We start from the raw sequence: 13,356 nt of genomic DNA, 5'->3' as shown, positions 1-13,356 counted from the left end.
GAGGGGTGTGGGTGGTGGGGACACGTCTGGAGGTGCAAGATGCTCAGATGTGGCATTTGCCAGCACATTGTCCCTGCTGTGCCATGGAAACATCATGGAAAACCTTTTTATTTCTGCCATTTCAGGCTCTCCCAGCGTGTCCCATACAGGCCACGTGTGAAGCTGCTTCCAAGGAGGAGAACAAGGAGAAGAACAGATATGTGAACATTTTGCCCTGTAAGTGTCAGAGCTGGTTGGATTGGGGGGGGAAACACTCAGAGGCTCCTGGCAGGACTCCCCATTCCTACTTTTGGGATGATTGAGGGCATTTCACCTCTCAGATGGGTGGCTGTGTCTGCTTTAGCTTTAGATACCTGTGAAGAGAAGCTCCATGGAGCCCTCAGCAGCCAGGAATCCATGGAGAGTGAAACAAATGGGCAATGCCAGAAGGGAAAACTCTTGCCTGGTGGCATTGGACAGTGGGCTGGTCTGGGGTGTCCTCAAATATGCACTCTGCAGAAGGAAAATGACCTTGGACAAGATCTAGGACCTCTTTGGGTTGAAGCAAGAGGAATTTGGGGGCATAAAGGTGTTTCCGAAGCGGAGCCAGAAATCCAGGCTCCACTCCAACACCTGGATTTTCACTTCACCAGGGACCAGCAGAGTGGAGGGGATTGTCTTTAATGCAGAGTTTTGATTTCCCTCCAGATGATCATTCCAGGGTTCACCTGACTCCTGTGGAAGGGGTCCCTGACTCCGACTACATCAACGCCTCCTTCATTAATGTGAGTTCTGTGATGTGAAGGGGCAAAGGGCTGGTTTGGAAAGGGCTGGGGAACCACTCCTGTTGGAGCTGGGCATTTCTGATCAACAAACAGCTGATGGATCACAGAGGTTAGGAAAGCCCACAAGTCCAAGCATTCCCCCAGCACTGCCAGACCACCACTAAACCATGTCCCCAAGTGCCACATCCACATGGTTTTTAAATCCTTGAGGAGTGTGGCCAGTTGATCATCAGTGCTGCCCAGCTTGCAGGGCTGGATGTGGGGAGAGGGTGAAGAAGAAATCAAGGAATCCAGCAAAGATGGAAGCAACCTTGCCCTGCTCTGCCCCTGGGAGGAGCTGGGTCCTTTGTGGTTGTCACCATGTGGTTCCAGTCAGATGGAAGGGTCATGTGAGAGATGCAGGCACATGAAGCAAAACAAGACTCAGAAGAGCTTTTTTTTCCTTTCCTCCCCAGTAAATAAAATACAGAAAATGAATCCTTGTGAGTCCTACAGCCCCTCTTCCAAGGATCAAGGCTGATTTTTACATGATGCTCTGGATTCAGGGTCTGACCCCAATGGAAAGGGTTGTCAGGTACCACTTCATTGGTGCCTTGTGCCAACAGGTGGGGTCATCCCTGCATTATGTGAGCATTGGGGGTGTTCCTGTGGGAAAAGAGACCTTTGCACAAGGATTTTCAATTATTTCAGCCCATTTTTGGAGTGATTCTCCCCTCAGAGGCTGCAGCCCCTTCTCTGCACAAGGGGAGAATGAGCAGCAGTGCAGATCCCAGCTCTGTTTGTTCCTGAAGTAGATGCCTTCCATGACTCTTGTGTTAGAGAAATATTAATTTCTCTTCCATTTTCTTCTTTTCTTACAGGGGTACCAAGAGAAAAACAAGTTCATTGCTGCACAAGGTAAATTCTTGACTATCTCTGTTGGGAATTGTTCTTTTGGGGGCACTTGGGCTGGGTCTCTCTGCTCAGTGGAGCTGTGCCCCTCTACCCCCAGTACAGCATCTTGCAGAACTCCCCTGGTCAAAAGGAAGCCTGGCTGCTCCTCAGATTGTTCCCAAAATGATTTTCCCAGTCAAAGAGCAGTGCTGGATGTTTTGGTGGACAGAAGGAAGTCCTACCTGTGCAATACCCATTGCTGGATGGTGTTGTGACCTCTGGAAATAATGCCAGGGAGCTGCTTAATTAAATTCCCCAAATCACAGAATCATGGAATGGTTTTTGGGCTGCAAAGGACCTCAAAGCCCATCTCACTCCACCCCACTGCCATGGACAGGGACACCTCCCACTATCCCAGGTTGCTCCAATCTCCCTTGAACACTCCCAGGGATGGGATAGAGAGAGAAACATCCTTGTGATCTTCAGAATTCCAAACACATCCCTAAAAACAAAATTCCCACTCAGAGGGTGGGGATCATATCAGCAGGAGGATGTTACCTGCCCATGGGAGTGTTTTCTATTTCCTCTCTTGACTTGCCAGTGGGTCAGGGCATTCCTGGCCAGTTTCCCTGGCTCTGGCTGGAGAAGGAGGCTGGATCAGGTCTGTCAGCACTTCCAGGCTCAGGTTAAGCTTTGGCTCTGCTGCTCTCTTGGCTCACCCTGAGCCTCAGGCTTGGCAGGGGAGTGTAGGCTGAGTTAGCTCTGTGTCTGGCAGGCAGCAGGGAACTATTCCTGTGCCACACTGAAATGGGATCCCATGGCTAAAACTCAAAATCCCAAGGCAGGACTTCCGTGGACTCTGGGCCAGCCACGATTTCCCTGGGTGACCTTGGGCGAGTCCATGCTCTGTTTGTCTGCTTTCCCCTTCTTGAGCTAAATATGGAATTCCTGACCATAAAATAAATCCAAAAATTCCAGCTATTGTGTGATAGGATTATTCCTTGGATCAGGCATGCCCAGACACCACAGCACCTGCTGTGACCTGTTGGCAAAAAACGTGTTGGATCATCTGTGACGTGTGACCTCACATGCTGGGTTTTGGCCCCAAATTGTGAGAGGTTGATCCCAAAGAGGACTTGTTTTGTTTCACCTTCCCCTCAGGACCAAAGGAAGAAACAGTGAACGATTTCTGGAGGATGATTTGGGAGCAAAACACAGCCACAATTGTCATGGTGACCAACCTGAAGGAGAGGAAAGAGGTTGGTGCCAGAGGGTTTCACAGGCTGGGGTTTGACCAGCACATCCTGTGCTTATGGGAGTGTCCTGGAGCCATTCCCAGCCTTGTGAGGGTGTCCAGAGCTCACCTGCACCTGTTTTCTCCCCCCACAGTGTAAATGTGCTCAGTACTGGCCGGATCAGGGCTGCTGGACCTACGGGAACATCCGAGTGTCCGTGGAGGACGTGACGGTGCTGGTGGATTACACCGTGCGCAAGTTCTGCATCCAGCAGGTGCCAGGGACCACCTCTCCCATCCTTTCCTGTCCCATCCCTCCCCTCTCTGCACTGGGCATCCCAAAGGTGCTGCCTCAACTCTTCCAAGGCTCTGTGAGAGCAGAGTTGGGATGAAATGATCGCCAGCCCCCATTTTTAGGCAGAGTTGTTAAGGATTTATTCCTCCCAAGAGCCTGTTCCCAGTGGTACCAGCGTGGCAGTGCTGAGAGCAGGGAAACTGAGGGATGCCAGGGCTGAAATTCCACCCTGCAGTACTCCAGAACTTGCTGTTATCAGTGTTGGTTCCTGCTCTCACCCACAGACACTTAATGCCTGAAAATAATCAGATTTATCCCCTCAGCTGAGACAAAATCCAGGGCCGTATGTGTTGGGTTTGATTGCTTTCCCATCTGTCACCACATTTCTTTGTCCTCCAAGGAGACTCTGAGTGTTTTAGTCACTCTTGTTTGTTTCCCTGCTGCTCTCAGAGGCAGGCAGGGAAGAGTTGGTGCTTGCAAACCTGTCTGGACCCTGAGGGTGATTCTCCTGAGCCTCATCCTTCACTCCAATGGCCTGGACATGTGTGTTTTCCTCCCCTGCCTTTAATCCAAGGATGATCTGGGCAGAGGAGTGGGAAAGGATGAAGCAACAGCTTCTGTTTGAGCTTGTTGAGGATGAAATATGGCAGCTGCTGCCAGGCTGGCTCCACAGGCAGGGACAGGCTGGCATCTCACACCCCTTGGATGTGGGATGTGGTGCTGGGTGGTTAAAATGTCATGTTTTTAGAGACTGGTTTGTCCCAGAGCCTGAGTCCGTGCCCTTTCAGCTGTGGATGCTGCCATCCAGCTCCATCTCGGGTCTGCAGCTCCCTCCCTCTCTTCATTTTGGAGGAAGAAGGGAAACCTGAGTATTTCTCCTTAACCTGAGCCCACCTTTCCCCTCCAGGTGGGAGATGTCACGAACAAGAAGCCTCAGCGCCTGGTGACCCAATTCCACTTCACCAGCTGGCCCGACTTCGGGGTGCCCTTCACCCCCATCGGGATGCTAAAATTCCTGAAGAAGGTGAAGACCTGCAATCCCCAGTATGCAGGAGCCATAGTGGTGCACTGCAGGTGAGTCCTGCTCACAGCCAATCTCTGCCCATCCTGGGTCACCTGGAAAGCATCTACTGTTTAAAAGGATTTTTTTTTTTTCAGTCAGGACTTTTTCATTATCTTTATTTAACTTTCCTGTCTTAAATGGGGATGTTCCTCAGGGGGACGTGCAAAAAAATGCATGAGCTGAAGGAAGTCCTTGGAATCAGTGATGTTAGAGTGATACAGCTCATCTGAAGGGGTCCTTTGGGTTGGCTGGATGCTGAGTGAGCCAAGCTGAGCACTGGTGGCATCTCCCTTGCCCTGGCATGAGAAGATGACGTCTCTCTTTGGGAGAAGGCAATACTGGGCTGACACATTGCCTGGAGCAAGGCCATGGAGATTGGCATCACCTGGAGTGATGTTCCAGGCACAGCAGCAGCCCTGGGGGAGCCACAGGGGCTTCCACATTCCAATAAGAAGCCAAATAATTGAAGGCAGAGAGAGTCACATTTGTAGCATCCCAAGTTCATTTTTCTTGCCTTCTTGGGAAGCAGCTGATTCCAAGAGTTTTGTCTTTCCTTAATCTCCGCTGGTCTCACTGAAGACAATCCAGTCCAACCCCCCTGCCATGAGCAGGGACACCTCCCACTATCCCAGGCTGCTCCAAGCCTTGTCCAACCTGGCCTTGGACACTTCCAGTAATCCAGGGGCAGCCACAGCATCTCTGGGCACCCTGTGCCAGGACCTCCCCACCCTCCCAGGGGAGAATTCCTTCTCATTCTCCCACCCCACCCTTGTCTTGCAGCGCCGGGGTGGGACGCACGGGCACTTTCATCGTCATCGATGCCATGCTGGACATGATGCACACGGAGAGGAAGGTGGATGTTTACGGCTTTGTGAGCCGGATCCGGGCTCAGCGCTGCCAGATGGTACAGACAGATGTGAGTGTGCTGCTGCCCTGCCCTCTGGGCCTGCATTTCCTTCACCCAGTCAAAGCCTGTGTGAGGGTTGGGCATCATCCCTCACTTTGGGTGATGCGGCGTCAAGGGAGCCCTTCATGAGGTCCTGCTCTTTTTAATCCCCTTTGTAGAATGATTAAATCATTTAGGTTGGAAAAGATCCTTGAGATCGAGTCCAGCCATTCCCCCAGCACTGCCACAGCCACCACTGACCCATGTCCCCAAGTGCCACATCCACACAGCTTTAAATCCCTCCAGAAGACTCCACCACTGCACTGGGCAAGCTGTGCTGGGGCTGAACACGCCTTCCATGAAGAAATTTATCCAATATTCTTCCACCTGACCCTCCCCTGGCACAGCTCCCTCTCCTCCTGTCCCTTGTTCCCCCCTGGCTGCCCCCTCCTGTCAGGGAATCTTGTGGAGCCAGAAGGTCCCCTCTGAGCCTCCTTTTCTCTAGGCTTGGAGAATATTTTGTGTCACATCTGCTTTGCTGATGTGGTAAATAAAGCCCCAGTCCCCATTTAGTGTCAGGAAGGTTGTCACTCACTTTTCTGGGGTCTCAGAGGGTGGGCAGGGGGATGCTGGGTTTATACTCAGCATGTGCTCACTGGGCACGGAACATGGCAGGAAAAAGAGCAAGGGGAAAAAAAATCAAAGTAGCTTATGGATAGAGGGGAGATGTAGTTATGAGCAGTGGGACCAATTTAAAAACAAAGATTTCAAGAGACACTCAGACTTCCTTTTACGGCTTCTTCCTTTAACCCTCCAGATGCAGTATGTGTTCATATACCAAGCACTTCTAGAGCACTATCTCTACGGTGACACAGAGCTGGAGGTGACCTCCTTAGAGATCCACCTCCAGAAGATCTACAACAAAGTGCCAGGGACCAGCAGCAATGGGCTGGAAGAGGAGTTCAAGGTGAGCACTGCCATTATCCTGCTGGATCTGCTGGGATGGTGCAGGGGTTTCTATGTGCTGACCTGGCACTGTGTGGTTTTAAAACCCCCTCTGCTTTGCTCCTTGCCTTGCAGAAGCTCACTTCAATCAAAATCCAGAATGACAAGATGAGAACGGGCAATTTGCCAGCCAACATGAAGAAGAACAGGGTGCTTCAGATAATTCCATGTAAGGCTTGTTTGGCTGCGTGTCCAGTGGGTGTGGGGACAGGAATTGGGCTGGAGAAATGGGACAAACAGGGACCTTGTGATGTTCAACAAGGAAAAGGGCAAAGTCCTGCCCCCAGGGAGGGACAAGCCCAGGCACCAGTCTGTACTGGGGTCACCCAGCTGGGTGGAAAAGCAGCTTGGCAGGAAAGGACCTGGAGGTCCTGACAGACTCCAGCCTGAACCTGAGCCAGCAAAGTGCCCTTGTGACAAAAGGGACAGTGGTGGCCTGGGCTGTGTGACACAAAACACTTCCAGCAGGTCCAGGGAGGGGATGCTCCCCCTCTGCTCAGCACTGCTGAGGCCACACCTGGAGCACTGGGTCCAGTCCTGCCTCCCCAGGACAAGAGGGACATGGCCAGACTGGGCAGAGCCCAGTGAGGGGACTGGAGCATCTCTGCTCTGAGGAAAGGCTGGGACAGCTGGGACTGCTCAGCCTGGAGAAGAGAAGGCTCTGGGGTCTCATCCCTGTGCACCAACACCTGCAGGGAGGGTGCAGAGAGGACAGAGCCAGGCTCTTGGCAGTGGTGGCCAGGGACAGGACAAGGGGCCATGGGCACACAGTGACCACAGGAGGGTCCCTCTGAACACCAGGAAACACGTTTTGGCTGTGAGAGTCACCACAGGCACTGGCACAGATTGTCCTGGGATGTTGTGGAGTCTCCATGCCTGAAGATACCAAACTTTGTCTGGACACAGATGGGCAACCAGCCCTGTATGACCCTCTCTGCTGGTTTCTGCTGCCAAGACTTTCTGCCTCCCAGTGCTGAGCAGGTCCTTTTCCTGGAGAGCTCAGCATCCCCTTCTGTCCCAAACCACACATGGCAGAGGGTGGAGCTGGCTGTCCTTGTCCCAGCCAGGTGCACTGTGCTCCCCTTCCCTTATCTCTGGCTCCCACGGAGGGCTTGGTGACTCCCCAGATAAAGGCCAAATCTCAGATGATTTTGTTTTGTTCCAGATGAATTTAACCGAGTAATCATTCCAGTGAAGAGAGGGGAAGAGAACACAGACTATGTAAACGCTTCCTTCATTGATGTGAGTCTCCTCCAATCTTTTTTCCATCTTCTCCCAATGGAAACCAGCTCATGCTGCTTCCTTTGGGAAGAATTTATCCCTAACACTCCCTTTATGGGTTTTGTACAGTTCCCTCCACGTAACTTTGCTTTGTGTCACCCCATGGTGCTGGTTTCTTTCTCCAAGAAACTTCCAGGTTTATCCAGCTCCTTGTGGGAGAGGAGAGCTGGAGCCTGCGCAGAGCCTCCAAATCCTGGGCTCACTTCTGCCCCTCTGGGCTCTGCTGATGGCTGTGGAGAACAGATCCACATATCCATGGAGATAACACAGCACCAGCCGTTTGGTCAGAAAACATCCGGCAGATTAGATTAGGGAGCAGTACACAATCCCAAAACCTTGGAGAGGAGCCAGGTCAATCCCATTACACCTGTCTGGGTGGCAGCAGGAGGTGAGGCAGGGAGGTTAAGTGCTGTCCTCACTCCCAGGAGGAGATACGTGATTGCACATCCTTCTCTCCTGAGCAATCCTGTTGCCTCCAGGGAGACATCTCGGATGAGTATTGATCTCCATGGAGTGATGCCAGTGCTGGCCAAGTGACAGACCCTGCTCTTTTCCAGCCCAATTTCTGCCTTCATCTCCTAATGACACAGGGTGGTTTTTTTTCTCCAAAAAAGGCAATCACTGGGTTTGCCCACTAAAACCAGTTTATTCCCAGTTCTAACATCCCTAATTAATTGCTCCCTGAAATCTCCTTTGCTGGGTCCCTGCTGTGGCTGTGGGAGCAGCCAGGAGCAGCTGCCTTGTTGTGCATCCAGATCAGAAAGCTTCCGTGGCACGTAAGCAATTTGGGCTGAGGATTCAATTTCCTGCCTCTGCTGAACTTTGCTTAAATGACAAACTCCAAATGACGAAGCATCTGCAGTCACAGTCTGCAGGGAGGGCACAGGGGAGTTGGAGGGGTTGGGAAACAGAAACTCTTTGTGGCTTTGGAAGAGCCAGAGTCATCCAGCCTTCCCTCCAAAAAATCACCCTGCTGGTTTTTATAGATCATAGAACAGTCTGGGTTGGGAGGGACCTTAAAGATCATCTAGTTCTGTTTTGTTTTGCTTGCTTCTTCCAAAAATCCCCAATAAAAATCGTACCTGGAGTACTTGGAGCTAAGGCAAATCTCTGCTCCAGCACTCAGAGCTTGCAAATATTGCTTTGGTGTGCTGGAAACCCAAATGGATAAAACCAGGTGTGTGTAGAGGATCTAATCCTCCCAAAATTGAGCTGAGCTTGGTAGACCAGCCATGTCCAAGAGATTCCTCCTGCTGGTCCCCTGACCCCGTTCCCAAATTCCAGGGTTATCGCCAGAAGGATTCCTACATCGCCAGCCAAGGGCCTCTGCAGCACACGATAGAGGACTTCTGGAGGATGATCTGGGAGTGGAAATCCTGCTCCATAGTGATGCTGACAGAGCTGGAGGAGAGAGGCCAGGTAAGATCCCAGGATCAGCTGCACTAAACACCAGGGAAATAAATTAATGAATGAATGAATGGCAGGAGTTTGGAATGGGATGACCCTTAAGGTCCCTTCCAACCCAAAGCAGTCTGTGATTCTGGGAGTTTGTGATGCCTGTGGGATCCCACCTGGTGTTGGGCAGCTGCCAGAAGATTCTTCCAGCCAAACCCATGGGGAAAAACACGGGGCCCTCACCCTGTGCCCTCCTGTGATGCCTCCTCAGGAGAAGTGTGCCCAGTACTGGCCATCCGACGGCTCCGTGTCCTACGGAGACATCACGGTGGAGCTGAAGAAAGAGGAGGAGTGTGAGAGCTACACAGTGAGGGACCTGCTGGTGACCAACACCAGGGTAAGAGCCTGGCTGCTCCCTCTGGGTCCTCCTGGCTTTCACTGCCATGAGCCTGTGCTGGTGTTCCCTCAGCTCCAAGAGCTCCCCATTGTCCCAAAGGGGTTTTGTCCCTGTATCCCTGCCTCCCACCCCTGAGAGTCCCTGTCCTGCTGCTCATTCCTCAACCATCCCCTCCATTCTGCTGCCCTCACCACCAAACCTCCCTCTTGCTCCCCATTCCCCACACTTCCCCAGCTCCATGCCCTGGGAATGCCACTCCTCCACAAGCAGCTTTCCTACATGGATTGTTTGCCTGGCCAATAAATGTATTTGTCCTGGTTTAGGACAAATGTGGGAGAAAACCTCTGAATGGAGTCCCTCTGGAAAGCAAACCCAAACAGCTCCTCCCCCAACTGGTCTGGGAAAGAACCTTCTTGGAGAAAAGTGGAAAAAACTCTTTATTTAACAAACAAAGTGCTCAAAGCATAAAAAATTAATAATATGAAACAATAAAACCTCTTGTTGTTCTGAAGAGAGATGGTAAAATTGAGTAAGTCCTTGCTGTGGGTGTAGCTCAGCTCTCCCAATCTCTTATCAGTCCCTCTGGTGCTGGAAAATGCCGAGGTCCAGGCCCTGGTGTGCCACAGGTGTGAGCTCCCAGTGCTCTCTGGGTTTTCAGTCCAGAGCAGGTTTAAACAGTCCCAAGACAAAGGGGAAAAAAACAATCCATGGAACTTCTCTGCCTCAGCCAGCTAAAACTAACTAAAATCAAAGCAGATCTCTGTCCTGCTATCTGTCCATGCTGCAGACACCACAGTCCAGGGGCGATGTTCCTCAACCATCCCCTCTGCTCTGCTGCCCTCACCACCAAACCTCCCTCCTGCTCCCCATTCCCCACACTTCCCCAGCTCCATGACCTGGGAATGCCGCTCCTCCACAAGCAGCTTTCCTCCACAAATTTTCAAATCCCTGAGCTTGTGGGCTCCTCAGTGCAGATCTCTCAGCAGCTGCCTGACCTCCAGCTGTGCCCTCCCAACAGGAAAACAAGAGCCGACAGATCCGGCAGTTCCACTTCCACGGCTGGCCAGAAGTTGGGATCCCCGGGGACGGGAAGGGGATGATCAACATCATTGCAGCAGTGCAGAAGCAGCAGCAGCAGTCTGGCAACCACCCCATCACTGTGCACTGCAGGTAAAGCCTGGCTGGAGCAGCTGGGCCACCCCTCTGAAGGGATCTGCTCCAGCAGGAGCTTGGGAGATGGTCAGAATCCCAAAGCATGGGCTGGATAAACTGGGAGAGGCTGGGGCAGGACTGGCTTCTGTAATTCTCTGGTGCTTCCCCTGTGGATTGTCCCCTGGGCAAAGCCAGCAGGGGCAGGACAGGGGTTTTCCCTCAGCTCCTGGTTTCTCTTTCCCAGTGCTGGAGCAGGAAGAACGGGCACCTTCTGTGCGCTGAGCACCGTCCTGGAGAGGGTGAAGGCAGAGGCGATCCTCGATGTCTTTCAGACTGTCAAGAGTTTAAGACTACAGAGGCCACACATGGTGCAGACACTGGTAGGTGCCTCCTGCCCCACCAGAACCTCAGCCGGGGGACTCAGTGTCCAGCAAAAACCTCTTGGATTCAAGGTTTTTGCTCTCCATGAAAGGGGGAGTGGGGGAAGATGTGGGTTCATCATCCCTGGAAGTGTCCAAGGCCAGGCTGGACAGGGTTTGGAGCAACCTGGGATAGGGGAAGGTGTCCCTGCCTGTGGCAGGGGGTTGGAGCAAGGTCATCCTTAAGGTTCCTTCCAACCCAAACCCCTCAAGGATCCGTGATTCCAAGGAGCTGGGCCAGGAGGTGTCTCCTCTTCCTCTTGTTAAGGCACCAAATGCGTTTTAAGCACTGACAGAAGTTGTAGAAACCTCCTTGGAGACATCCTCAGCCACAGTCCATGCATTAATGGGCTGAACCTCCTGGAGGAGTGTCCTGGAGTGGCTGTGGAACCCTCCACATTGGTAGGGTTGGAGCAGGAGGGGCTGGGTGAGGTCTTGCAAGAGGGGTTTGCTCAAGGTTGTAGAAGAAAAGTCTTTGGGGATCCAACCAGAACCTCAGAGAGGGAAGGGGAAAGCAGAGTTTCTTTTGCCATGAGTACCCCAGCAGTGGTTTGGGGGGTCACAGGGAGGTGGGACCTGCTCTGGACACCTGAGCAAGCATCAGGTGCTGTCTCAGGTGTGGATTTTTCTGCTCTGACACTGTTCTCTCCCAAATCCCACAGGAACAGTACGAATTCTGCTACAAGGTGGTGCAGGAATACATCGACGCCTTCTCAGACTACGCCAACTTCAAGTGAAGAAAAAAAACAGGAACAAAAATCCACACCCACCTCCCCCCAAAAAACAAATGACAGAAGAGTTGCCTTCTTTAATATTTTGTAATATTCTGTTTGTTAATATACCCCCCCAAACAAAAAAAAAAAAAACAACTATGTGTATATATCTTAACTGTTTTAGAGGTTGGTACCATAAGCTTCATATTAGCTGGAGATTTTATATGTAGCAAAGTGTTAGTGCAGATACTGTTGGCTCCTTTTTTTCCAATGTTTTATTGGGGAATTAAATAGCGTGATGTTTGGATTAATATTGTCATACCATCTCTCTTCTGGAGAGTTGATACAGGCTGTTATTTTGTTTGTAAATTTTTCTTTTTTTTCTTTTTTTCTTTTTTTTTTTTCTTGAGGGAGTAAAGCCTTTTTAAAAAAAAAAAAGTAAAAGGAAAGAAAGATATCCTGGATCTCATCTGAAAACAAAACCCAAACCTCCTCCCCTCCAACCCCACCAGCACAAGCTTTTCCAAACCTGCAGGGAAATGGTTTCACATTTTTCTGCTGGTCAGCTCTTAAAAAAAAAAATAAGGAGAGAAAAAAAAAAAAAGTTCATTCTGTGTGTGTGTTTATATATAAGTACCCTCATTTTTGTACCAAAAGCTAAAAACTTTCCTCCCTCAGAGTCAGGCCACCGTGTGCTGCTGGTTTGGAAACTAATTGCCACAGAGCAGCTCCCAAATGTTGGGATTTTGACCCCAAAAAAAAAAGCAAACCCCAGAAAAACAAAAGCATTTTTGCTCCCTGCAGGAAAGGTCTGTATGTTTGGAGCTGGATTTTAGAGCAGGGATTGGGGATGGGTGATCACAGTGGCCCTGCCATCCCTCTGCTGCTCCTTGGACCAGCTGAGCTCCATCCCCAGCTGGTGGTAGTGATGTCAGATTATTTTTCCTGTCATCCTGAGAGATCACAGAATGAGGAAATGGTTTGGGGTGGAAGGGATCTCAGAACATCAAATCCCCTTCCATGGGCAGGGACACCTTCCACTAGCCCAGGTGGCTCCAAGCCCTGTCCAGCCTGGCCTTGGACACTTCCAGGGATCCAGGGGCAGCCACAGCTTCTCTGGGCACCCTGTGCCAGGACCTCCCCACCCTCACAGGGAAGGATTTCTTCCCAAAATCCCTACTCCAGGCCTGCTCTCTTTCAAGAAGAATCCAAAGGGTCAAGAAATATCCTGAGGATCAGGTGTGCAGCACTTGTATATTAGGAAAAAAAAAACATGTTATTAGGGTTGATTTTAATATTTTCTTTCTTATAAAGGAGTGCCTGAGGAAACACCTTCCTTGTTCCTCCTGCAGTCAGGGGCACCATGCCCAGGTTAATGGGGGAGCTCCATCCCCACTGCAGAAATGGGAGAGCTGGTTTGGAGCAGAGGTTTCATCCCAAGGATTCCTCTGGACACTCCAAACAGTGATGGGGAGCACAGGGTGGGTGGCAGGGCCCAGGAATATTGACAGCTCTGCCCAGGGATGTCCTAGACTCAGGAGATGGGGTTGAAATCTAGGAGATTCTGGGTAAAAACCAGCCCATGAGTCAGAGTATCCAAGTTTTTCCAGCTTTTTCCATCCAGGCAGGATTCACAGGAGGGTTCAGTGGAGGCACACAGGCAAGGGGACACCCTCAGCCACCCAAAACACCCCCAAAAGTTTCTTTGCTGCTGCCACCATCCCCAATCCATCACCTGGTACTCCTCATGAGCCCCAACATCACCCCATTACTAATAAATTCCAGCTCCTAAATGTTGGGGGCTTTGGGCCCCATCAACTCACAGAAATAAATGTGGTGACCCCAAAGAAATGGGGATCCTCCTTGAACAGGAGGCTTC

At 51.2% G+C, this 13,356-nt stretch overlaps 1 protein-coding gene across 2 annotated transcripts in view; it reads left to right on the top strand.

Annotated features, from left to right (window-relative positions):
• The window catches only part of PTPRA (protein tyrosine phosphatase receptor type A), a 115,107-nt gene extending 103,443 nt beyond the window's left edge, over positions 1-11,664 (top strand). For both annotated transcript variants that reach the window (XM_083861404.1, XM_083861405.1), the window contains 15 exons: positions 126-216; positions 688-764; positions 1,625-1,661; positions 2,799-2,896; positions 3,027-3,146; positions 4,074-4,240; positions 5,010-5,145; positions 5,933-6,082; positions 6,196-6,289; positions 7,286-7,362; positions 8,686-8,820; positions 9,068-9,193; positions 10,212-10,363; positions 10,590-10,725; positions 11,427-11,664. In XM_083861404.1, the coding sequence (XP_083717530.1) occupies positions 126-216; positions 688-764; positions 1,625-1,661; positions 2,799-2,896; positions 3,027-3,146; positions 4,074-4,240; positions 5,010-5,145; positions 5,933-6,082; positions 6,196-6,289; positions 7,286-7,362; positions 8,686-8,820; positions 9,068-9,193; positions 10,212-10,363; positions 10,590-10,725; positions 11,427-11,501 (1,671 nt within the window). In that variant the 3' untranslated portion in view covers positions 11,502-11,664. The remainder of the gene's footprint in view (positions 1-125; positions 217-687; positions 765-1,624; positions 1,662-2,798; positions 2,897-3,026; positions 3,147-4,073; positions 4,241-5,009; positions 5,146-5,932; positions 6,083-6,195; positions 6,290-7,285; positions 7,363-8,685; positions 8,821-9,067; positions 9,194-10,211; positions 10,364-10,589; positions 10,726-11,426) is intronic.
• Positions 11,665-13,356: the final 1,692 nt, after the last annotated feature.

The sequence above is a fragment of the Zosterops lateralis genome, assembly GCF_965231275.1.
Source record: "Zosterops lateralis genome assembly, chromosome: 5".
In the NCBI taxonomy this organism is placed as follows: Eukaryota; Metazoa; Chordata; class Aves; order Passeriformes; family Zosteropidae; genus Zosterops; species Zosterops lateralis.
The sequence above is the reverse complement of the archived record's forward strand: the minus strand, read 5'-3'. Positions and strand labels throughout refer to the sequence as shown.